The 27,942-nt window shown below is 40.2% G+C and overlaps 1 protein-coding gene across 1 annotated transcript in view; it reads right to left on the bottom strand.

Moving 5' to 3' along the window:
• The window catches only part of SENP6 (SUMO specific peptidase 6), a 344,871-nt gene that overhangs the window by 8,979 nt on the left and 307,950 nt on the right, over positions 1-27,942 (bottom strand). The window contains 2 exon segments of the mRNA XM_030199054.1: positions 18,305-18,393; positions 24,437-24,540. Coding sequence (XP_030054914.1) covers positions 18,305-18,393; positions 24,437-24,540 — 193 coding nt within the window.

Genomic DNA, 27,942 nt, shown 5'->3' with positions numbered 1-27,942 from the left:
TATACCAACAATCGCAGCCTGAGGCACTCTTTCGGGTGCTGATATAAGCGCTCAGCCAGGCTCAAGGGAAATCAAGCTCCAAGGCATCACGCCGAAGGGGCGTGCCAAAGGGGCACCAGGACACTACACATCAGAGACATACACATTTATCAAATATCTGCCTTCAATTCATCATATGCAGTACGTCTACTTCCAGACATTATCTCTCACTAGTCTCAAAATGTTCTTCCAGTAATTCACATTTAATTGGCTATGTATTACTATTCTATATCACATTTTAACTGGTTCTCCCTCTATTGCTTTAGAAACCTACTTCAATATCCCAGTCATTATTTCTAACAGGTTTACGTTAAAGCAGGAAACCAAAAAACATAATATGACATTCAATTATTGTAATCAACAATCATACACACATCAATCAAAAAACACCTGACTCAAAGCTACCCTACTCAAATACAAAACATAACCCTTTCTCCACAAGAAAACATCTCATAAATGTACTCTAATTTACTCCAGTCCCAATTGGATATGTTAATGCCAGATCTACAATAAACAAAACACAGATAATCAGAGAATGGCTAGAAGAACAATTAAACCTCCTATTGATTAATGAAACCTGGTTACATGCGCAAGATGATCCAATATTAAATGACCTATGTCCCCAAGTTACAAAAATGTTCACCAAGCTAGAAAAGGGAAAAAAGGAGGATACATTCCCATAATATATAAATCCCTTTTCAAAGTAGAACTGATATCTCATATTAACTCCCCTACTCTTGAAACAATTGCTTGGAAAATCAACGACGACACTCTATCTGCATCATCCTTTTTTATTGCCCACCAGTAAGGTGGCAATCAACAGAAAATATCTTAACTGAATTTGTATCTAACATATGCACTAAATTTGATAATGTCCTACTAATAGGGGACATCAATTTACACCTAATCAGAATGACAATACAAAACATGTACTTGACTTTTTAAACTAATGGCAACTCACACAGCCATAGCTCTCACAATAAAGGCCACTTACTTGACCGATCAGCCTATAAATCTGCAAACAACTTTCATCTAAGTAACCATACCTAGACTCAAACTCCCTGGTCAGATCGCAGTAAACTCGAATTCTCTCTCTATTGGAGGGAAAATACAAAATCAATGAAAAATAAAAGTACTAGGACTCCTCACAAAACTAGAGGAAAAATAAACACCACAACCTTCTGGTCTAACATCATGAACAATCCTGCTCTTCCTCCAGCAGACAATAACTTCAATATTAAATGGGATGACCTATGTGAAAATGTCTTAAATAACATAGCTCCCCTCAAATCCACATTCAAATCAACCTAGAAAATTTCATCTTGGTTTAATCAATCTATCATTCTTTTGAAAAGGAAATGTAGAAAACTGAAAGAAAATTGGCTAAAGACAAATCAAACGAAAACAAATGAACATTGGAAAATTTCCACCAAAACATATAAAAATGAGATCAAAAGTGCAAAAACTCAATACTATAACAAAATAATCGGTGGTAATTTCCTTAATGCCAGCAAACTTTTCAATTTATTTATTGTTAACACTTATATCCCACAAAATCCCACTGAGGCAGGCTCCATGTGGCTTACAACATTCAAGGAAAAGAATAACATAGAAATTCTAGAACAACAGAGAATAAGACAGTAGAGGGCAAGGGAGGGAAACAATAGGATAAATCTGATAAAAAGCTTATTATCCACAAAAGAAAAACCACAACCACTGAGTCCCCACCAACAGCAGAGCAACTGGCTACTTCTTTTGAACAAAAAATAGTTAAAATCAGGAGGCGGCGGCGGCGTATTCAAATTGAAAATCAATCATCAAGATATTTACGAAAAACAGTCAGACACACATAAAGGAATAGCCATTAACAGAATCTGGTCTTCCTCCCAACCACCAACCCATGACACAGTAAAACATTACCTTCTAAAATACTCTGCCTCACAATGCATACTAGACCTTTGTCTTATTTACCTTATGAAGGAAGCTCCTAATATATTCATTATTCTGCTTCAGCAGAATAACTCCTTCTTACTATTCCACAGCACTTTCCCTGATAATAAAGGCTCTATTATCCTAACACCAATACCAAAAAACAATTCTATCACCATAGCTAATGTAACAAACCAGAGACCAGTAGCCTCCACTCCTTTGATGATAAATGCGATGGAATGAATAGTAGCAGCACAAACTATGAAATACCTTTCACATTTCTCCCTACTACACAAATTGCAATCAGGTTTCAGACCATGCTATAACACCATAACGGTCTTTACTACCCTAGTATCAAATCTCAGAAAAGAAATTAGCATAGGGTCTAAGATCTTAATAATGCAGTTTCGATATGTCTAGTGCATTCAATGTAGTAGATCATCATAAAAAACATGTCTCATTCTTTCTTCACAACATAACACGAGCAAATCCACCACTATAAACACCCCAAACCATACCCTTCCTGTTTCAGATAGCCTGAAAATACTTGGAGTTACAATTGACCGAAATCGCACACTAGAAAGCCATGTGAAAAATACAACTAAGAAAATGTTCCAATCAATGTGGAAACTCAAGAGTAAAACCTTTCTTCCCAAGGGAAATATTTCGCAGCCTGGTACAATCAATGGTGCTAATCACCTTGACTACTGCAATGAACTCTATGCCGGATGTAAAGAAGAAATCATCAAGAAGCTCCAAACAGCCCAAAACACAGCAGCCAGACTCATATTCGGTAAAAAAAAATACGAAAGTGCCAAACCCCTAAGAGAAAAACTGCACTGGCTCCCACTTAAAGAACGTATTATGTTCACAATCTGCACTCTAGTTCATAAAATCATCTACGGTGAGGCCCCGGTCTACATGTTAGACCTCATAGATTTACCACCCAGGAACACAAAGATTAGCACGCATATTCCTGAACCTCCATTACCCCAGCTGCAAAGGACTAAAATACAAATTAACATATACATCCAGCTTTTCCTACATAAGCACGCAGCTATGGAATGCATTATTACCACTCGCCGTGAAAAAAATGTGCGACCTAACTCACTTTCGGAGATCACTGAAAACTTACCTGTTCAACAAAGCATATCATAACGATCCATTCTAATTACCAGACAACGAAACTCAAGCCTGAACTGAAGCCTAACTCTCTCCACCGACTACGAAACCCTACTCTACCACGAATGAACTTTAATGCAATACCACTCTTCTCTTATTCCGATTATGAACTCTTTATACTGACTGTTTAATCTACTATGTCAATCATGATCTTTAATGTAATACCACCTGTTTCTCTCACTCCAAAATGGCGATCACCATGACGGAACAATGTAAGCCACATTGAGCCTGCAAATAGGTGGGAAAATGTGGGATACAAATGCAACAAATAAATAATATCCTATTAAACATACTAGACAACTTTGGTATATGTGGCACAGTCCACAAATGGTTTCAAGGATTCCTGAAATCATGATCTTACAAAATGAAACCTTATCCTCTCCTTGGTCACTGGACTGTTGCATCCCTCAGGGCTCTCCACTATCACCCATACTGTTTAATGTAATGATGTCATCACTAGGTAACAGGCTAGAAACAGCAGGATTCAAAACATTCATAGTTGCTGATGATGTTACCATATACATAAACTTCCAAAGGAACATTCAAGACATCTTACAAAAGGCAAAACTTGGCTTAAATTTGATGGAAAAAAACAAAAAACAAAAAAGGAGGTAAAAACCCTCACGGTACCGTGGGATATAAAACAAAAAGTGAGGAGAGTGGATGAGGATACCAACAATAATGTATGTATTTATTTACTTGTAAAATAAAAATGTACAGTGTCATCTTTTAATTTTTTAATCTTTTATTTTACAAGTAAATAAATACATTATTGTTGGTATCCTCATCCACTCTCCTCACTTTTTGTTTTAAATTTGATGGAAACATGGGCCTCAGAATCCAAACTAAAGCTAAATAAAGAAAAAAGAATGAAATTCATGGTCATTACCAACCTATTTGACCGAAACGACTGCAACATTTTCACAATTGACAACAATCTGAAAATTCTAGGTATAATTATAGACAAACATTTAACATTTGATACTCAAGTTTCCTCAGTAATCACAATCTCTTTCAGGTCTCTTTCGAAACTAAAAAGGATCAAACCCTATTAGAAACATTCAGACTATTGGTACAATAATTAATATTATCCCAATGCTGAATGTAAGAAGTACCTGTTGAAAAAACTCCAAACAGCTGAAAACACTGCAGGCAGGTTCATATACAAAATCTCTCGTTTTGAAAGTACCTCCCCTAATACTGGCTTTCCATCAAAGTGAGAATCATCTTCAAATAATGTACCTTTATCTTTCAAATCCTAAATGACACAGCTCCAGACTATATGGTACCATTAATAAACTTACCTCAAAGAAACGATAAATATGAGGCAAGAAACTCTCTCACACTACACCTCCTAAATTGTAAAAAGGTGATCTACAAAACTGTCTACTCTGCAGACTTCACTTACCTAGGAACCAAATAGTGGAACTCCTTACCACCTAAAATAAGAAATAAATATACAGGAATATACTAGATTCTACAAAATCCTCAAATCATTCCTATTCAAATAAACCCTCACAAAGAACAACTATATCTCAAATAACTAATTGTTACCTAAATTGGTTATTACTCTATTTACCATTAACCTTCTCTTTGCTTCAAGTACAATTCCTCATTCATAATAATTTTCTAAATGTTTAACATCCATAGCTATCCCAGTACATTTATGATACTGTATTGTAAAACTGGATTCTTACAACAAATTATTCTTATGCATTATTCTTTGTTATGTATCTTATACCAGTGGCGTAGCCACAGGTGGGCCTGGGTGGGCCAGGGCCCATCCACTTAGGGCTCAGGCCCACCCAACAGCAGCACACATTTAGCGGTAGCTGGTGGAGATCCCAAGCTCTACCAGCTGAAGACTTCCCCCTGATGGTAATGAAAACGCTACTCTCCACGATACTGGCACCTGCGCATGTTCAGTTTTGAGCGCATGCCTGCTGCAGACTGCCAAGGTGGAAAGAAGCATTTTCCTGCCAGCTGAGATGTCTTTTTGTGGTGGTGGGGGAGAACATTTGGTGCCCACCCACTTCTTACCTAGGCCCACCCAAAATCTGTTGTCTGGCTACGCCCCTGTCTTATACGGTTTATTGTAAGCTACACTGAACTCAAGCTTGTTTTGCATAATGTGGGATAGAAATGTCACAAATAAATAAACAAACTGCAAGCAGGGCTTGCCTGGGGCCTTGAGCATCACTGCGGGGGAGGACAGAATATGAATATCGTGCTGACTATAACCAAGATCCTAATTTTTGGGTGTTTTTTGGGGGCCCCAAAATCTCACCTTATAGTCAAGTATATACGGTAATTGAGATGGGCATTTCATTTTCTTTGTTGTAAATTATACTGTGAAAATGGGTAACTGAACTGTATGCTCTTTTAATGGTTGCTATGTACAGTGACACAACAGGGCAATTCTATAAATGGGTGCCTGGGAGGAGCCTATTCTAGAAAGCAATGTAAGCATCTACTTTTCTTTATAGAATACTAGGTTTCTTCTAGATACTTGTGACCTGAATTTCTTTCCGAGCACTCTACCAAAACCCTCATCCACACCCTTGTCACCTCTCGTTTAGACTACTGCAATCTGCTTCTTGCTGGCCTCCCACTTAGTCACCTCTCCCCTCTCCAGTCGGTTCAAAACTCTGCTGCCCGTCTCATCTTCCGCCAGGGTCGCTTTACTCATACTACCCCTCTCCTCAAGACCCTTCACTGGCTCCCTATCCGTTTTCGCATCCTGTTCAAACTTCTTCTACTAACCTATAAATGTATTCACTCTGCTGCTCCCCAGTATCTCTCCACACTCGTCCTTCCCTACACCCCTTCCCGTGCACTCCGCTCCATGGATAAATCCTTCTTATCTGTTCCCGTCTCCACTACTGCCAACTCCAGACTTCGCGCCTTCTGTCTCGCTGCACCCTACGCCTGGAATAAACTTCCTGAGCCCCTACGTCTTGCCCCATCCTTGGCCACCTTTAAATCTAGACTGAAAGCCCACCTCTTTAACATTGCTTTTGACTCGTAACCACTTGTAACCACTCGCCTCCACCTACCCTCCTCTCTTCCTTCCCATTCACATTAATTGATTTGATTACTTTATTTATTTTTTGTCTATTAGATTGTAAGCTCTTTGAGCAGGGACTGTCTTTCTTCTATGTTTGTGCAGCGCTGCGTATGCCTTGTAGCGCTATAGAAATGCTAAATAGTAGTAGTAGTAGTACCTGAATTGGCCATTGGTCTGACCCAGTATGGCTATTATATTACTAGCCTTACCAGGTTTATATGCATGAGCCCTTATACCACCTATAGAGCTAGTGTGTAAGCATCTTTATTCTGAAATTTATATAAGCATGACCCCCACCCATGGTTATATCCCTCTTGTAAACAAATGCTATATAAAATGTATTTCTAGAATAGTGCTTAGACAGAATTTTGACAGTAGCGTATCTATGCACATACACATGGAAATGCCATTATTCTATATATTTACATGCATAATGGGTGCTTTAAATGTTGGTGCCTGTGTTACAAAATTGCCCAAGTAACTGAACTATGTTGTTTGCTACTAGATGGTGTGTGTACTGTCAACTAATTCTGGAGAAGCACACCGATACTCGTTGCCATGGAACAGTAGCAAACTGTGGTTAAGCTGTAATAGCATTCCTTTGAAATCTGCTGATGACAGCATCTAACATTTTGATATATTAATCACTCAAATTCATTTTATAATTCTTTCTGAATCAACAGAATGCTTGGATACCACTCCATTCAAACTGCTTCCACCTTCCACTTCAGGATATAGATGGGAAATTTCCCTCTCCTGGATTTCGGGGTGGAAATTCCCTTAATGTTACCAGGAGAAAAAGAGAAAGAGAAGCACTCATTTTCAAAAGAGAAAAAAGGTCTCAAAGACAAAGTGGAGATAGATGTTTTTCTTGCAAAAACGTCTAAGTTGTGATTTTCCAAACTCAGAATTGGGACGTTTTACTCCACAGTTTGTCTAAATCGCAAGGGGGGGGGGGGGGGTGGTATATGTTGGAGGTGTGTTTTGGATGAGCTTAAAATCTGGATGTTTTTCAGCAAGAATAGAACAGAAAAAAGTTATAGGGCATAAAAGAAGTACGTTTTTATCTAGACCTGTTTCAGTCACAAACTAAGTCAGAAAAAGGTGCCCTAACTGACCAGCTGACCACGAAGGACTAAGCATGACCCCCTTTATTCCTTCAGTGGTCACTGACCCCCTCCAACCCCCCAAAGATGCAACAGTAGATATCAGGATCTATGACAGCTCCAGATATTATAGTCATTCCTAAGAAAATAGCAAGTAACTGGATAGAGTAGCCTAGTGGTCATTGCAGTGGACAGTGAACAACGGGACTCAGGTTTAATTCCCACTTTAACTCTAATTTCAGTACAAATAAGTGAGCCCTCCTGGAACATAGACATACCTCCTGTATCTAAATATATAAGTGACCTGCAAGCTGAAGGCTACTGTAGTGGTGGACCTTTTGGTACAGCAGGTTTTCTCTGTTCCTCAAGGACTCACAATACAATACAATATGAAGGGGATTAGGTGGTATTTGTACCTGGGTCTCTTTATGTGAAGTCCACTGCATTGACCACTAGGCTGCCCCTTTGCACTGCCGAGATGTCTGTCTGGCCAGTTTACTAGGAATGCTGCTAGACAGCTGTCCCTATGGGCTTGTTTTTCTACCTTTTTCCCAGGGAACTTTTTTTTTTCCCCTAAAAATGGTACTTATAGATGCATGTGTTGAGCATGAAAATGTCTAGCTGAAAGCCATAATTGAACTAGAAATTTAGATGTTTTTCTGGTTTGGTTATGGCTGTTCTTTTTTCTTTTTGAGATGTTTTCGGCAAAAGTCTCAATCTGGACTTAGACTTCATATCAAAAATGTCCCTCAGAGAGTCCACAATGACTGCACAAATTGCTGGGGGAATTAGGAGCAGAGCACTGCTGAACTAATCTGTCTGGGGAAATGGACGGGACTATTTCCAGGGTGGGAAGGAGAACAATAAGACGTGACAGACCAGGGAGATAGGGAGTCTTTGGTTTTTGGCCTCCTGCCAAGGACTCAGGGGAGCAAGGGAGAATTCCAGACCTCAAGAAAAGTGGGAATAAAGTATATAAGTACTGCCATACTGGGACAGACCAAAGGTCCATCAAGCCCAACATCCTGTTTCCAACAGTGGCCAATCCAGGTCATAAATATCTGGCAAGAAAGTAGATATGGATGGGACTTCTTTTTGCTCCAAAGCAGAAGCAACAGGAGTAAGTCCCTCTTCCGGAAAGGGGAGGAGGGTGCAAAGAAGTAAAGCTCCTAGAGGGAGAAAACACTCAGGATTGGGAGAGCCCTGTTTCTGGAGAAGAAATGGAGAATGGTGGGGGAATTGGGGTGGGGTGGGTAAGGGCCCTCCCAGGACACTTGTGAGACTTAAAAGACAAGGGAACCCTTCAAGGTCTGGGAAGGAACAGTATGAGTGTACATGAAGAACACTGGAGTATTAAAAAATGATTGTGGAATTAATTTTAAAAACCCTGTTATATCATCTGTGGGGTGGAGTTGTAAATATGTACAAAGTTAAAGTCCACAATCCTGGACACATTACTATTTTTGACTATTTTAGTAAGGTGAGTTTGTTGAGTACAGCTCTAGTATGGCATGGATCATTGAGTGTTCAAAAGACATGACAAGATGAGAAATGCCTCTCTGGCCACAACTTCAGTCCTAACCTGCACCCTCAATTGATACTGATTATGGATCCCAGCCCATCTCATGCTGCTGTGGACCTTCGAGGTGAGATCCGGGCAAACTCCTGAACAGGCAGGAGTTACACAGACAAAGATACCACAGATTCATATATACATATATTTTATACACATATCTAGCTACACACAAAAAAACAAATTCTGAGAGCCATGTTTTGTATGCCTTGCCCATATGTTCTATAATAAACATTTTTCTTGAAATGTCTTATTTCTTTTGTACATGTGCCCTGACTAGAATGTAAGTTTCTTGAAACAAAGACCATCTTATGTGCATATGCCACAGAAATAAGTAGTAATGTTCTGACCCCGTTTGCATGGAGGCAGGCTATTTGTTGTTTTGTGCAAGTCAATCATTGTTTGTACAGATTCAGTGCCTGTATCTGTAAGAGAGACTGAAGGTTGCCATTGGACTACAAATCCCTGTAATCCTGTAGTTCCCTGTGATAGGTTCTTACAGATCCCTGTTGGGACTCTTCCTATTGGATTGCTTGGCTCTCTGTGCATGTTGGGCTAGTGCCCCCCCCCCCCCCCCCCAACACCTTTTTTTTCTCTCTCCATCTGGAGAGATGGTCTGCAGCTTCTGCAGGTGAACTGAATCTGCCTTGCTGCACGACTTTTTCACGTTACTATGACATTATTAAGATTTCACCTGTATCAAAGTAAATACAGCATCTCTATATCAGCATGGGGACTCAGAAAACTCTTTCCCCTAATAGCACTATAACCAATGCCTAAAATAACAAAATGTGTTTAAATGAGCAAATTGTTAGCACAATCTTGCAAATTCCTAATAGTGCAATTACTCACAACAGCAGCAATATCACTCAGAGCAAATCTGCTCCTCCTTGAACAGTTGGAAAAACAACCATTGTATTAGGCTAGCAAGTTTATATGCATTATACTGGTAGCCAAAGGCTATCACCAGTGAGAATTGCTCCAAATGCTTCTAAATGTCATAAAACCTTTAAAGTTTCATAATAGGTATTCTTTAAATCAATAAAACAAATGGAAACAAGCACAAAAACTAAAACATCAATACCAAAAAAAAGCCATTTTTAAAACAGATCGATTTGTTTATCATCATAAAACTGAAAAATAATCACTGATAGAGGAACATCCCTCCTACCTGGAACCGCTATTTTTTAAAATTCAAAAATGCTGCAAGAAATGCTCAAAAATGCTAAAAATAAATTTAAATGTTATGCGCTCCAGGCAGCTATTTTGTATGTATCCCATGACGCTGATGACATCATCAGAATGGGAGAAGGCTCAGACAGCATGCAAGTTACCAAATACCAACATAAGAACAGCAATACTAGGTCAGGCCAATGGTCCATCTAGCCCAGTATCCTGTTTCGAACAGTGGCCAATCCAGGTCACAAGTACCTGGCAGATACCCAAATAGTAGCAACAGTGTTGTTCAAAGTACTAGGTCAAAATACTTGAGTAAAAGTAAAAATAAATGTATATTTTAATAAGTACAATGAAGAACACATTAAAAAATTTACTTTAGTTAAAGTTAATGCCTAATACAATACTTTTGAGTAAAAAGTAAAAGTACCACAACTACAATGAATTCAACTATTGTTAACCTTTTTAACCCAACAACTTTATTGTCCTACTAGTCAATCCACTGTTTTTAGTAAAACAAAATTTTTGAAAATGGCAGTCATTCATGTGAGTGCACTTGTGAATCATTAATCCAGCATAGCTGAAAAAGTTTTCAACTGACCTAATATAAAGTGGAGTTTTCAGGTTGCAATATTATTAATGTCTTCTGACGGGGTCTGCAGATTTTAATCGAATCTCTGAAACATTTGACTTCCTTATAGCAAAGAATACTTTATCATCATTATTGTCATTACCATCTGAATTAGAAGTAGTTTAATTCATCACTTGCATCTTCACCTTCACTATCGTCATCATGCTATCCAATTACAGAGGTGGCTTTCTCAAAGTTGGAATCATTGTTGATATAATAATTTTTCATCTGATGGCGAACTTTGTTTGAATATCTTTGAGAACTGATGCAAGAATTTCAAATGTGTTACTCCTGCCGGAATTCTGTGCCACAAGAGTCTAAATTCTGTGCACAAAGTTGCAAATTCTGAAGGTTTATTTGGTAGAACTTAACCATTACAGCCCCCTCTCCCTGTAAAGATATACCATCCATATTTTCCCAGAACCCACAGCATCCACTTTTTTTTAAACAGTTCCCCCATACCAACACATAGCATCCCTTTTTTTTCCAGCCCCCTCTCCCTCTGTGCATCCATATAGAATCCCCCTTTTTTGCAGCCTCTCCCTCCCCCAGAGCATCCTTTTTTGCAGCCCCTTCCACCCACAGCATTCCCCTTTTTTTCCAGCCCCTCCTTCCCCAACATATAGCATCCCCATTTTTTGCAGCTCCCTCCCTCCCTAGCATCCCCCCCTTTTTTTTTTTTTTTTACAGTTCCTTCCCTCCCTCGCACCCTTTTTTACAGTCTCCTCCCACCCACAGCATTCCTTTTTTTTTTTTTAACAGCCACTCACAGCCCACACATAGCATTCCCGTCCCACCCACAGCAGCTCCCCTTCTTTTTGACAGCCCCTCCCCTCCCTCTAGCCACCCCCTCACTCACCCTTGAGGTAGAATCAGGAGCTGCAATGGGAGAACCTCTTCGGGGTGGGAAAGAACCCCCAATCTTTCCTGCACCCCTGCCAACGCTCTCTTGTTGGTGCTGTGCCTTTTCCATATGGCTGCCGAGACTTTAAGAGGTAGTCTGATGAGATTACCACTTGAAGTCTCGGTGGCCATTTTGAAAAAGCATGGCACTAGTGAGAGAGCGGCGGCAGTGGGGCAGGAAATAGTGGGGTTCTTTCCTGTCCCCAAAGAAGCTACTAGACCACCAGGGAGTTCTGTGCTCAGGTAGGCTGGGCAGGCGGGAGAACGCAGATATTCTGCCTCGAAATGTTGAATTCTGTGCGACTGGGGAATTCTGTGCAAATTCTGTGCTCTGTAGTTGCGCAAAATTCTGGCAGGAGTAATAAGTACATAAGTACATGCCACACTGGGAAAAGACCAAGGGTCCATCGAGCCCAGCATCCTGTCCACGACAGCAGCCAATCCAGGCCAAGGGCACCTGGCAAGCTTCCCAAACATACAAACATTCTATACATGTTATTCCCGGAATTGTGGATTTTTCCCAAGTCCATTTAGTAGCGGTTTATGGACTTGTCCTTTAGGAAACCGTCTAACCCCTTTTTAAACTCTGCTAAGCTAACCGCCTTCACCACGTTCTCCGGCAATGAATTCCAGAGTTTAATTATGCATTGGGTGAAGAAACATTTTCTCCGATTTGTTTTAAATTTACTACACTGTAGTTTCATCGCATGCCCCCCAGTCCTAGTATTTTTGGAAAGCGTGAACAGATGCTTCACATCCACCTGTTCCACTCCACTCATTATTTTATATACCTCTATCATGTCTTTCCTCAGCCGTCTCTTCTCCAAGCTGAAAAGCCCTAGCCTCCTTAGTCTTTCTTCATAGGGAAGTCGTCCCATCCCCGCTATCATTTTAGTCGCCCTTCGCTGCACCTTTTCCAATTCTACTATATCTTTCTTGAGATGCGGCGACCAGAATTGAACACAATACTCAAGGTGCGGTCGCACCATGGAGCGATACAATGCAATTATAACATTCTCACACCTGTTTTCCATACCTTTCCTAATAATACCCAACCTTCTATTCGCTTTCCTAGCCACAGCAGCACACTGAGCAGAAGGTTTCAGTGTATTATCGATGACGACACCCAGATCCCTTTCTTGGTCCGTAACTCCTAACGTGGAACCTTGCATGATGTAGCTATAATTCGGGTTCTTTTTTCCCACATGCATCACCTTGCAATTGCTCACATTAAACGTCATCTGCCATTTAGCCGCCCAGTCTCCCAGTCTCGTAAGGTCCTTCTGTAATTTTTCACAATCCTGTCGCGAGTTAACGACTTTGAATAACTTTGCGTCATCAGCAAATTTAATTACCTTGCTAGTTACTCCCATCTCTAAATCATTTATAAATATATTAAAAAGCAGCGGTCCTAGCACAGACCTCTGAGGAACCCCACTAACTACCCTTCTCCATTGTGAATACTGCCCATTTAACCCCACTCTCTGTTTCCTATCCTTCAACCAGTTTTTAATCCACAATAGGACATTTCCTCCTATCCCATGACCCTCCAATTTCCTCTGTAGCCTTTCATGAGGCACCTTGTCAAACGCCTTTTGAAAATCCAGATACACAATATCAACCGGCTCCCCTTTGTCCACATGTTTGTTTACTCTTTCAAAGAATTGAAGTAAATTGGTCAGGCAAGATTTCCCCACACAAAAGCCGTGCTGACTTGGTCTCAGTAATCCATGTCCTTGGATGTGCTCTGTAATTTTGTTTTTGATAATAGCCTCTACCATTTTCCCCAGCCCCGACGTCAGACTCACCGGTATATAACTTCCCGGATCTCCCCTGGAACCTTTTTTAAAAATCGGCATTACATTGGCCATCCTCCAATCTTCCGGTACCACGCTCGATTTTAAGGATAAATTGCATATCACTAACAGTAGCTCTGCAAGCTCATTTTTCAGTTCCATCAGTACTCTAGGATGAATACCATCCGGTCCAGGAGATTTGCTACTCTTCAGTTTGCTGAACAGCCCCATTACGTCCTCCAGGTTTACCGTGAAGTCAGTAAGTTTCTCCGACTCGTCCGCTTGAAATACCATTTCCGACACCGGTATCCCACCCAAATCTTCCTCGGTGAAGACCGAAGCAAAGAATTCATTCAATCTCTCAGCTATGTCTTTATCTTCCTTGATCGCCCTTTTGCCCCTCGGTCATCCAGCGGCCCAACCGATTCTTTTGCTGGCTTCCTGCTTTTAATATACTGAAAAAAAAATGTTGCTATGTTTTTTTGCCTCTAATGCTATCTTTTTTTTTGTAATCCCTCTTGGCCTTCTTTATCTGCGCCTTGCATTTGCTTTGACACTCCTTATGCTGCTTCTTGTTATTTTCAGACGGTTCTTCCATTTTCTGAAGGCATTTCTTTTAGCCCTAATAGTTTCCTTCACCTCACTTTTCAACCATAATATGTGGAAACCCTGTAGACTTTAAAGCTAGACAAGCAGACTTCTTCTCTAAAGACTATCAATCCAATGGATGGTCACCCCAATGTAAAATTTTCCATAGGATGACCAACAAGTCTGTTGTAAAAACATAAGTCTGTTCACCAAGAATTGCTAAAAACTTCAGCTTCATCTCCATTTTAAAGTGACCCAACTCATCGCTGTTCTGTTTTGCTGGAGACCGGTGACCAGTTCAAAAAACAAAAGCAATTCCACTGTTCTCATAGGCTATAGCCACTGAACAGCAAAATTTAAGATGAGATGATCCACTGTTTATGTGACAAGGTTTGCAATAGCAAAATGCTGTTCCCAAGTTTTTCTGTTTCATTTGGTTTACCATCATTTAAATCTTGCTTTTACCTTTTACTGCAGGCATCATATATAACTGAGTAAAAATTGGTGAAATTATTACTTGAGTAAAATAACAAATGTTATCCTTTACTTCTTTACAAATGAAAGTAACAAAACACCTTTAAGTACAGTAATTACATTTTACTTACTATAAAACTGCCAAATACAGCTCAAAATCACATTCAAAAGCTATCTATAAAATTCACTTAAATAATTGATTAAATCAGTAAAAAATATTGAATTAACATATACATAGTAAAATGGAAGCCCTAATATAAATAGCTAATCTACAGATAAAATACATACTTAGAAACAAATTATAAATAACTAATAAATGAACATTCATATAAAACCAAATGTTCATCATTGAGGCATAACTATACCATAAAACAAACATATATAAATCATAAAATCAAGTAATAAAACTAGAATTATAAAAATAGAGAAAGATCTGATTCCACACTGAGACCATTTGGTGACATGGTGTTATATTTAAATATGAACGTCTGTTTCTCTTGTAAAAGCTAACAATTCATGTCTCTACCTCTCCAATGAACCAGTATATTATGGATGGTAATGAAACGTAATTCATTAAATTTATGTTGTTCAGCAATCATGATCTCTACAAGAGGCTTCTCCACAATTTTCCTCTTAATGGAACTTCTGTGCTCAATGTTTTTTTTTTTTTTGTTCAAAGCTCTGATGGTTTCCCAATATACAGGAGTTTGCAAGCACAAATCACTACATAAACAACTTTCTGTTTCACAGTTCGAAAAGTGCCTTAGCTCATATCTATCTCCTGTGACTGGATGTTCAAAAATATAGTTTTAAGATTAAAGTGGCATACAGAACCGTTGTGGCATGGATGATGCCACAAAATAGCATCTCTCCTATTTTTGGAAGGCATAGGTAGTGCTGATGGTGCCAAAATGTCTTTCAAATTTCTATATCTTTTAAAAGCCATTAATAGATTCATCGAGGGACTAGGCAGGGATGTCCATTATCGCCTCTGCTTTTTGCTTTGTATCTGGATCCTTTGATCCGGGATGTTTGTTCATGTTCGGCTATTCATGGGGTGAAATTTGGAACCCAGAAATTTAAAGTTGCTGCTTTTGCTGACAACTTGTTAGTGATGCTTACAAAACCCCGGGAATCTCTGGAAGCTCTGTTAGAGATACTTAAGGAATTTGGAACATACTTGGGGTTCAAGTTAAATTTTGACAAGTCTGAAGCGTTAGCTATACCGGTAGATACGAGACGATTATGGGGAGGTCAGTTCCCATTGAGGTGGGTGGATAACTCATTCCGTTACTTGAGTATTCTTCTTACAGCTCGAACAAGGGCAATATATAGATTAAATGTCCAGAGGCTGGTGGATAAGACGATGCTGCAATTAGAGACTTGGAGAACCTTGACATTATCTCTATCGGGTCGCCTCTGCCTGGTCCGAATGGTAATTCTCCCTAGATGGCTATATGTGATGCAAACTCTGCCACTGTGCTTGCTATTAAAGGATATTAGATGTTTCTACCGATTAGTGATGAGATTCTGCTGGGCGTACAAAAAGGCTAAGATTCGATTGCCATTCCTTCTAGGTGGGTGGAATCAGGGAGGGCTGGGTTTACCTAACCTTAAATATTATAATCTTGCATGTCTCCTGAGACACGTAAGAGATTGGGTTTTTTCTTCAAGTTACCACACACCGCTTGAGTTGGAAGAAAAACTTTTCAGGCCATACAAATTGATTTCTCTGCTACAGGGGGATAGAACTTCTATGTCAATATCATTTAGACACTCGGTACACCTAAGTCCCTTACAGGAAGCGTGGAAGTTTGTGGGGAAATGTTTGGGAGGAGATCCTCGAATAACTGAGCTTCTTACCATTCGAGGGAACCCGATGTTTTTACCTGGGTTGGAAAACTCAACTTTTGTAAGGTGGGAACAGCTGGGTATAAGTCGAGTGGGGGCAATAGTGAATTTGGAGGGAGAAGTCAAACCTCTAGATCAATTAATTTCCCGTGACTCTATTAGCTGGGGTGACACTTTTGCTTACAGCCAGATAAAGCATTACATTCAATCCTTAGATAAAGAAGTGCTTAAATTTAGATTGGGGGAGAAAATTCAGGAATTATTTGAGGAGTTATCGGAAGAGGCTCCCTCTATTTCTAGTATTCAGAAGAAATTGTGGTCCTTGACACCTGGAGAGGAGCTGGCCCAGCTTCAACAGAGATGGAAAGCAGATGTGGGATGTGATCTTTCTTCTTGGGATATTGCTGCTCATCTACTCCTCATTACACATTTCTACCTCTGTACTCACTATTCTCCTCTCACTCATCTTCTTGCCACCCCATTTCCGGAATCTCACCGTCTCCACTCTTGTAGCCCACCCCATTCTCACTGCCTGATATCTCTCTGTCCCTTCCCCTCCACCCCTTAGATTCTACCTTTTCACCTCTCTTCCCTCCTACCCGCCCCCATAAGTCTATCCTCATCTCTCTCCCCAACCCAATGGTTCCAATATTATTCCCTCTCTTTTCTGTTCTTCTTCCCTCTCCACTGATGCAGCATCTCTTTCCTCTCTCCATCCCATTATTCAACATCTCTCCCTCCCTTCCACCTCCAGACCCAACATTTCTCCCTCTCTCTTCCTTCCCTCCTTCCCATACCCAGGTCCAACTTTTTTCTTTTTCTTCCAGGCTGACTTCCCATTCAGTATCTCTTCCTCCCTCCTCACCACCTCAGGTCCACCATCTCTCCCTTTCTCTTTTCAACTTCTCTCTCTTCCTCCCTGCCACCCCCGGGCCCACCATTTCTCCCTTTCTCTTCCCAACTTCTCTTTCTCCCTCCCCACCATCACCAGGTCCACCATCTCTTACTTTTTCTTCCCAACTTCTCTCCCTCTCTCCCCACCACCCCTAAGAACACCACCTCTCACTTTCTCTTCACAACTGCCCTCCTATCCAGTATCTCTCTCTTCTTCCCTTTGTACCAACACCCCCATGCAACTTCTCTCCCTTTCTCTTCCCTCCCTCCATCCTATTGGCCACTATCTCTCTCCCTCTCCTCTGTTTCTGGGCTGGGCCCATTATTCCCCCACCTTTGGTCTGGCATTAACCCTCCCCCCATCTGGCGTCTATCTCACCTTCTCGGTAAATGCATTTTTCATTACAGAGGGTTGCCAACATGGCAGTAATTCAGACATGCTGCTCCTGACCTCCTCGGTGCTCTCCCCCTGCTGCGATCTGCCCCCACCTCTGATAATGCAACTTCTTGTTTCTGCCTCTGCAGACGAGACAGAGCACTAAGGAAGCCAAAAACATGTCTGAATTGCTGCTGCACCAGCAAGGCTAGTCTTGCCGAAGACCTGCATGCTGCTCTAATGGTCTTGGTTATAACATCTGAGGCTGTCTTAGAGACTGGCGAGTACTATTTTTATTCACATTTTTGGGGGGGGTGGGAAGGGGTCAGTGACCACTGGGGAGTAAAGGGGGGTCATCTATGATTCCCTCCAGTGGTCATCTGGTCACTTAAGGCACCTTTTTGTGTCTTATTCACATTGCTTTTTTTGTAGAAAAAAAGGTGCCGGTACTCATTATGGGCAGGGGTCACCACATATGGATCCACCCCTATTATAGCCACACCCACATCAGCCACACCCCTTATATCAGATCCATGACCCTTTTCTGCCAATATTATTCTGTGAAATAACATTTGTATGAATAAAACATTTATTTTTTCCTAAGTGCTGATGACATGAAAAGACAAGCCAAATATCTACTTTAGTCTGCATATTATCCTTTTCCATGATACTTAAGATTTTACTGTGTGTAAAAATAAATGACATGAAATTATACTTACTGTTTACAAATAGTTGATTTTAAATGCCATTTTCCTGCTTCTGAAGTAAAATTTTCATCTGCAAGGCCTCCATCATCACTGTTTTCTTCCTGTAACAATTATAAGTGCCAGTCAAAAAATGAGAAAAAAAAATCCCACTAACATGCCGAAAGGCTATTTATTTACGAAGACACTATGGCACAAATAGTTTTATACTTGATAGAACCCAATTCACATAATTGAACATTTCCATTTTTTATCCACACTCTACTTTGGATGCCCTTAACTTATGTTCAGTCCTCTTTTAACAATATGGAGGACATCTTAAAACTTGAATAGACCATCATTAATTTGGCTTGTAAACAAAGAATACACACATTGGATGAAGAAAAAAATCTCTGTAGCCAAAGTAATAATCCATCCAAAGAAGGCCATACGTGTACTTCATATTACCTCTCTCAAATCACAATTTTAGAAGGTTCAGAAGTAAATCAGCATACCAGTGGCGTAGCAAGCCAATTTTTGGGTGGGCATAAGCCCAAAGTGTGTGGGCACAAACCTCTCTCTGCCCTGTCCTACCCACACCTCAAAATTACTACTACTAGTACTTATCATTTCTACTACTAGACATACGCTCCCCAAGCACTATCAGCAAAAGGCTTTCTCTGAGGATGACCAGAACTTCCTTTAACCAAGTTTGGCAGGCAGCAGCAACGTCTCTAAGCCGCTAATGCTGGCACCCCATGCATTTTTAGTGGTAGAAGTGAGGTCTTATCATCTCTGGAGAAGGTCTTCAGATGGGGATCTCCACCAGCTATACAGCAAAGGTCAGGACTGGTGGTTATACACGCTAGAGCCCAGGCCAGAAAATAAAAAAAAAATAAAGGAGGGGCCCCCATTCCCGATCCCTTCACTTCCCTGTCTCCCCTCTGTTTTCCCCAACTTTCATTACAATCACACCAAAGACCCTCACCAAATATAGAACAAGGGTTCAGAAATTTCTGTCAAGTTAGCTGTATGGAGGTTCACTACAGATGCTGCAGCTGCTCTCAGATGGTGGGGCCCCATTTTGCTCAGAGGCTGTAAGTCAGCTTGCTGATAGGCTCTGAATGTATAGCTTTTTTCCTGAGACAGAAAGGGTGAACCTGGATACAAACTGTCCTGGATCGTTCAGGTTATGAGTAATAAACAATTGTGAACTCTTGTGCAAGTCTCTGGGGGCATTAAGATAATACAGCAATGCTCTTCTACAATACAGAGTGTGTAATTACTTTTTTGAAGTGCTGAAATGGTGCCCATGGAAGAAAGCAAGGATGACTAACTGATTAAATGAGTGGAGGAGCTGCCTAGTGGTTAGACATCCAGAGGTGGCTAGTTCAAATCCCACTGCTGCTCCTTCTGATCTTGGGCAAGTCACTTAACCTTCCATTGCAACAGGTACAAACTTAGATTGTGAGCCCAACTACCTAGTGTACCTGAATGTAACTCACCTTGAGCTACTACTGAGAAAGGTGTGAGCAAAAATCCAAATAAATAAAATAAATAAATATGGAAATCAGAGATGACTTTGGAAGGAACTTTATATGAATACATTAAAAAGCTTATTAGAGAAGAACTGAATATAATAGATGTGGAGGGACATTTTGTATATGATGTCTCAATGGCTGTCTGGAAAGCTGAAACTGACCCCCTACACTGTCAATTGCCACACAGGCAGTACTGTAGGAACACTGCAGAAGCCAGAAAAAGTTCCCCCTTTTCTTTTTTGAAAAACCTCTTGTGAGGAAGGCAATAGGCTAAAGGGTCCAAGGGGTGGGGGAGGGACATGGCACCACCAGGTGTACCCCCCCAAAGCCAGCACCTCAGCCTGGCACCCCCAAGCTCGACAGAACTGGTGAACCAGAACAGGACCTGACCGAAGATGAATCCAGGAGCAGGAGATGCACTGTCTACCGCCTGCTGGAGATAGAGATATACTGATTGACCAGGAACAGTAACATCCTATAAGGAGGAGTTCAAGTCGGTACTTTCTATCTCCACCTGCTGGTAAGATGGTCACAACCCACATGTCTCTGGATTCATCTGCTGCAATTCCTAAGGAATGTAACATACATACAAGATTAAACACATACAGAACAAAAACAGATACCCAGCACAAGTGGTTATAACAAAAACAAGAAATGGCATTACACACATTTACTAAATGATTAGCGCTTCTTAACAGTGCTATGTGCCATCTGTTGCAGAACCCCTAGAAATAAAATAATCCTTGCAGCAGAGCAGATACAGCGTTAACACCATTAGTGTGTGCTAATGCTTAGTATATGACTTCCTAAATTTATATATTGAAGAAAGGAAGGGAAAAAGGGATAAAATAAAAAAAATGGCTTATATTATCTAAAGCTGTTTTTGGGCTCCCTCAACTGCTTTCCATCGCGGGGACGACCAAAGTTCCCGGGGACATGTCTGCAGTATAGCGAAGGCGGGACTGGGGCTTGCTTACACATGGGCGTCCTCAGCCAATAATGGAAAAAAGAAGGACGTCCCTGATGAATACTTGGGCGACTTTACTTGGTCCATTTTTTTTCACGACCAAGCATCAAAAAGGTGCCCGCACTGACCAGATGACCACCGGAGGGAATCGGGGATCACCTCCCCTTACTCCCCAAGTGGTCACTAACCCCATCCCTACACTGCAGTGCGTCCAAATAGCAGGAAGGTGTGTTGTGGGTGGGATTAGGGAGGGCCCAAATTCAGGACATCCAACAGTGATAATCGAATGGGAAGAAATGTCCAAGTTTAAAAAGGACATTTTTATTTAGACTGGTTTCAATCACGTCCAGGATACAAAAAAATGCTCCAATCAAGCAGCTGATGACCGGAGGAATTAAGGCATGACCCTCCATGAATCCCCACAGTGGTTACTGTCCCCTTCCTCACCCCTGAAAGTGACAGCAGAAAGGGAAATATCAGGTATTATGGGCATTTGAACACAGCAACAATGTTCATGGATGTTCATGCTGGGAGTTTCTAGTGCATGGACATCCATCTCGTGTATTTTCTAACAGGCTGTATCCTGTTTGAAAATACATGTGAGATGGAAGTCCATTTGGGATGTTCTGACTTGGATGTCCTTTCAAAAATGCCCCTTGAGTCAACAGCTAGAATATATCCTTAGCTATAGCAGTACAGCTGTTAACTGACTGGCTAATGGACTGAGGGCTTTAAACTAGATTTGATGGGGATGGGTGAGAAAAACCCTCAAGTCATTAACAACTCTCGGGAACGTATGGTACCTAAAACTTTTATAGAAATGGGAAAAAACAGCAATACCAAATGCCCACAGTATGGGAAACAAATTTCTGGATCTGGTAATGGTAGAAGTCTACTCGGATTTAGTGGCGGTCACAGAGAACTATGACTGGGATATAGTTATACCTGGCTACAATCTATTCAGGAAAAGACAGGGTAGGAAAAAAGGGTGGAGTGGTATTACATGTTAGGAATAATGTTAAAGTGACAGAATTGCAGCATATATGGTGTAAGGAAGAAGCACTGTGGGATAATATGGAAAGAGGGAATGGAAAAAGTATTTACATTGGTGTGATATACAGGCCTCCCACACAATCAGAAGAAATGGAGAAATTTAATTGAAGACATTCACAAGATAGCTAGGAAAAGGGAAGCACTACCGATATGTGATTTTAATATGCCAGACATTGACTGGGCCATCCTTGCTGAGGGGTCATCTAGAAGCAAGGGAATCTTGGATTCTCTACAGGAAGAACTGTTCCAGCACTGGAACCAATGCGAAATGAAGCTATTCTGGACCTGGTGCTTACAAACAAGGAGAGTGTTTCTGATGTTACAGTGGGTGAGCATTTGGTATCTAGCGATCACCGGATGGTGTGGTTCAATATTAAAACACGAGGAGAGGGCTTATTCATGATTGAAGGTTCTAGACTTCAAAAGAACTAACTTCGCCAAAATGGAGGAATATCTCAAGGTAGAGTTAGTTGGATGGGAACAGCAGTGGGCAAAAACTGAAAGGAGCTCTTTTAAAGGCAACAAACCTTCATGTTACAAAAGTAAGTAAAAGAAAAAAAAAAGGTTAGCCTTCAGAAGTTACAAGATGACGCAGAAAGAGGAAGACAGGCAAAAATACCTAGAAAAGTTAAGAGAAGCTGGAAAAGCTATCAGGAAAGCAAAGATACAAATAGAAGAAAAGATGGCCAGTACAGTAAAACTGGGGCCAAGACATTTTTTTAGATATGTAAGCAATAGGAGGAAGTGCCAAAATGGCATACTGAGGCTCAAAGGTGAACAAGAAGAATATGTAGAACCTGATAAGGATAAAGCTGAACTACTTAATTATACCTGGTTCTATGTTCACAGATGAAAGGCCAAGGGCAGAACCGCAGAAAACAACTGTTAATGGAAATGGATGTTTGGTAGACCAGGACCGATTTTCAAATGACTCTGTTTGGAAGGAGCTAGCTAAACTAAAAATATACAAAGCGATGAGGCCTGATGGGATACAACCAAGGGCGCTCAAACAACTCGGGGATGTTTTGGTGGCTCTATTGTCTGACCTCTTCGATGCTTCCTTAGAGTCTGGAGTGGTCCCAGAGGGCTGGAGAAGGGCAGATGTGGTCCCTTCTCCAGTCCAGTGGAAGTAAGGAGGAGGTTGGGAATTACAGACCTGTTAGTTTGACCTCGGTTATGAGTAAATTAATGGAAACGCTTCTAAAGCAAAGGATTGTAAGGTTTCTAAAATTGAATGGACTGCAGGACCTGAGGCGAAATGGTTTGATTACAGAGTTCTTGCCAGACAAATCTGATTGATTTCTTTGACTGGGTTACTAAACAGTTGGAAATAGGAGGGGCGCTAGATGTGGTGTACTTGGATTTTAGCAAAGACTTTGAAATGGATCCGCACAGGCAACCGATAAATAAACTGAGTGCACTTGGTATGGGTCCTAAAGTGACTGACTGGGTTAAAAACTGGTTAAGTGGAAGGAGACAGAGGGTAATGGTAAATGGAGGTCGCTGCAAAGGAAAGGTGTACGCAGGGATCGGTCCTCAGGCCGGCTTTTTTCAACATCTCTGTAATATTGCAGGATTATCTGGTAAGGTTTGTTTCTTTGTGAATGATACCAAACTCTGTAATAGGGTGGACACCCCGGAGGGTGTGGACAGCATGTGGAGGGATCTGGCGAACCTTGAAGAATGGTCCCGCAATTGGCAACTCAGATTTAATGCTGAAAAATGCAGGGTCATACACTTAAGTTGCAAAAATCCAAGGGAATGGTACAGTAAAGGGGGTGAAGTACTTCTGTGTATGAAAGAAGAGCGAGACTTGGGGGCGTTTGTGTCATATGATCTTAAGGTGACAAAGAAGGTAGAAAAAGCAACGGTCAAAGCCAGAAGGTTGCTCAGATGCAAATGGAAAGAAATGGCCAGCAGAAAAAAAGAGGTTATAGTGCTCTTGTAGAAGTCTCTGGACAGGCTCCATTTAGAATACTGTGTGCAATTCTGGAGACAGCACCTACGAAAAGACAAACAGTATAGAGTCAGTCCAGAGGGCGCCTACAAAATTGGTCAGTGGTCTCTGTCATAAAGCATATGGTGACAGACTTAAGGCTCTCTATATGTATACATAGGAAGAAAGGCAGGAGACAGGGGATATGATAGAGACATTTAAATACCCCTGTGGTATTAATGTACAGGAGGGGAGCCTCTTTCAAATGAAGGAAAACTGTGGAATGAGAGGGCATAGAATGAAGCTAAGAGGTTATATGCTCAGGAGTAATCTAAGGAAATACTTCTTCACTAAAAGGGTGGTGGAGGCGATGAGGACTGTGTCTGAATTTAAGAATGCATGGGACAGGCACATAAGGGAAAGGAGGAGATAGTGATTGCTGTGGATGGGCAGACTGGATGGGCCATTTGGCTCTTATCTGCCGTAATGTTTCTATGCTATGATCAACCAGCAAACTGGGTGGCAACTGCTTTTTATCTGTTAATATGGTAAACATGTGCAAGGCTGAGAAAAACGAATACACCTTGAAGAGAGATTATGGAATTTGTGAACCATTTTGGTCTATTTAAGTTAAGCGGTACATTAAGATTTTTTATTAACATTATGCTTACCATGCTATCCTGATCTTCAGAGAAATCAATAAGTTCATCCTCTTCTATTTTATGAGCATCAGTTGGCTCATCACTGTAACTTAGTCTGATACTGTTTAAGCTATCTGCAATAAATCAAAGAAAATAAGGACTGAAAGAGCTTTAAAATAGTCATTACTATATTTCACAAATGAGCTTACTATTAAAATTTTACTACACGTAGAGAACTTCATAAATAGGAAAGCCCGGTTATCACTAAGTGTTTTTTGTACACAACCTAATTAGGCACACATGTAGATGACAACACTGCAGGTGCTGATATGGACAGAGCTTAGAAGTTAGTATAAAGTTCCAGGCATGCATGGCCCTTCCCATGTACAGAGGTCTCCTCTGTTCCTCAATTAGTTCCATGGTTCAAGAAAGAATGCATCTTTTGAGAATGTGCCTGCGCATGGAAAGCACCTGTTACAGGTGAGAGAATGGGACCAATATTCAGCGGGCCTTATCCGAGTAAGAGCTGCACTTACTGGATAAGTCCTATTCTCTTAGGCTTCCACGGCTGCGTCTGAGTAAGGTGAACCGACGTTTTAGCCATCGTACTGTGGCTTTCTTCAGGGTATGCTGTGAGGTCTGCAGTTTGTTTTTATATATAATGGATTCTCAAACCTAATTGACTAGGGTTTCAGGTGGGTAGTTTCCTCAGGAAGGAAGGATATTTCGGTAGGAAATTGAGGCAGAAAAGTCTATTGGTCACAAACTGGAATTTTGGCAGGAAAGTTAGTTGGTCACAAATCCTTCCTTCCTGAGTCTACTAACCTGATAACTGTGCGGATAAATAGGTATTACCCAAAACCATCTTAATATGTTGTAGTTGATCCAGAGTACAGCTGCTACAATGAACTTTCATAAACCTAAATTTGATCATGTGTCCCTTTTGCTTGTTGATCTTCATTGGCTCACTGTTAAGAGCACAGGTGATTTTTAAGTTATGCTGTCTGGATTTTAAGATTTTGAAGGGCACAGGTCCAGCAACCCAGATATTTATAGTTCAGCTGATAGGAACTTGTAATCGGACTCGTAATTGTTTTGTGCTGCAATATCTTTCTCTTATGGGTATAAAAAGGATTTCCACGCTATGAAAATTCCTTTAAATATCAATTAAAGTGTTGGAATGCTTTGCCAGTAGATGTTCACATGTTCAAATTATGCTCAGTTTTGTAAATTATTGAAGTTTTGTTTTAAGATTTTATTATAATTATTTTTGCCTATTCCATGAGTCAAAAGATATAACCCTTTTGTTATTGTTAGTTCCTGATTAATGAATCAGTTTTCTATATTTACGGATAAGGTGGGCTTATAAGTACTCATCATCATTCAGAACACCTCAGCAAGGCTGATTTATAGACTCAAAAAGTTTTATAAGTTTCATCATATTTGAAGCATTACACTGGCTCCCAATATCCCAACTAATTTTGTTTAAATCATGTTGTTTATTATTTCAAGTGGTGTATAGAATGACCTATGCTAATTTTTCAACCTCCTTGTGTGAGGGATACCAGTACTTGTGTACATTTAATACCTTAAATCCTTTTTCCATAATTTCTTTATGGAATAGCTTGCCAGCTTGGATTCGACTAAAGCCCACTAACTTGACTTTTCGAAAAAAAAGTTTAAAACATTTATTCAACAAATGATATTGGGCTATAAAGGGACAGTACAATTGGGAATTATTGTATCTTATATGTTAAACTTTTATTTAAACATTTTGTGAACCGTGTTGATCCCTAAAGGGGATACAGCAGTATACAAGTCATCAAAAGTGGGAGGTTTTTCAGGAGAGTCAATGATAGAATAGCTGTTCTTAGCCGGCATTAAGACTGCATTGCAGCATACTGGCTATGGCACCGACTGAGGCCCCTTTTCCTCCTACACAAAGGGTGTGCAGCAATTTTTTCCTTATACTCCCACAGTCTAGTCAGTCTGAGTTTTTGATCACTTTTTCTGTGGTTATTTAGTGTGCACCAAAAGTAGTATACTATGCCATAACTTTGTATTGTTATTTGAATATTTTTACTGCTGTAATTGTCTATTGCTTATATTTGATTTACTCTTACTGTACACCACCTTGAGTGAATTCTTTCAAAAGGGCGGTAAATAAATCCTAATAAATAAATACTGATAGGCATCCTACTCTCTGTATTTCTGTATAGTGCTGTGTACATTTTTTTAATCATATATAACGGACTACAACTCGTAATTTGTGCAGGAACTTATAATAATCACAATTCTACTTACATACCTGATTGGTTGGGGCAAATATCACAGCAACCAATCACACAAGAGACCACCATTATAACTCAGCATTCAATTTGTTTGGTTGAAGTGTGTTAAGGAAAAAAATCCTTAGATGATGCATTCTGGATAGCGTTCAGCTGGGGTGGGAGGGTAGAAATGTTTAACAACTTTTAAACTATAAAGAACAGCACTGGATTTTTTTCTTAACACACTTCAACCAAACGGATTGAATTCCAAGTTACAATGTTGGTCTCTTGTGTGATTGGTTGCTGTGATATTTGCCCCAACGAATCAGGTATGTGAGTAGCCTAGTCAAAAAAAAAAAGCTGCGGCCATTTTTTGACAATGTGTGAGAGTGTGCTAGAAGTGGAAAATGTAAGTTGCCTGATCTTAGAATATTATGCTAACCTGATTTTTTTTTTAAATATGGATTGTTTTTGAGCTTAATATTTTCAGCATCTGTTTTCAGTGAACCTCTTCCCCTGAGGAAGATTTGAAACCTGACCATGTCAGTGGAGGTTCTCACACTGTGGAAAACAGCTGCAAGATAAGTAATATGTTGGACTAATTTTTGAAGTCTAAAAACTGATTTGAAAATTTGGTAATTTTGAAAAATTTAAATAATTATATACATATAAAATTGAAAAAAAAATGGATCGATGAAGATGTGCATAGCATTGCTTTGAAGATTTTGGACTGCAACGTGTTTGCTGTGAACTTTGATGATCCTTATATAAAAAAACACTTTTACTGATTAGGATTTTGTATTTGGATATGTTTAGAACAGATTGAAGCATTCATGTATGTGTTTCTGAATTATTGCTTATTTTGCTGGCACCAGAATCTTGAAAATATATTTGCCTGGGAACTGGAATTGTGTACATTTTTTATGCACTATACAAATAGTGTTACAAACTGGTTCAGGATTTGCTTGACAGAATTAATACAGTCCTAATTCATTGTGGGGGTCTTTTACTAAAGCTTAGCTCGAGTTACCTTCAGCAGGACCCATTTTATTCCTATGGGCCCTGCTGCAGATAACGTGAGCTAAGCTTTAGTAAAAGAACCCCTGTATGCAGAAACAGATAATTTTGCATTCTTAGGGCATGAATGTAAAGCGATAAACCCAGGTCTGGATTAATCCTGTCAGGTAAACAGAGCCAACTGGCAATTCTATAGAAATACTGATATATATATATATATTTTTTTTTTTTTAAACAGTTATCCAGACA

This window comes from Microcaecilia unicolor, chromosome 3 (genome assembly GCF_901765095.1).
Source record: "Microcaecilia unicolor chromosome 3, aMicUni1.1, whole genome shotgun sequence".
In the NCBI taxonomy this organism is placed as follows: Eukaryota; Metazoa; Chordata; class Amphibia; order Gymnophiona; family Siphonopidae; genus Microcaecilia; species Microcaecilia unicolor.
This window is presented reverse-complemented; position numbering and strand designations above follow the sequence as displayed.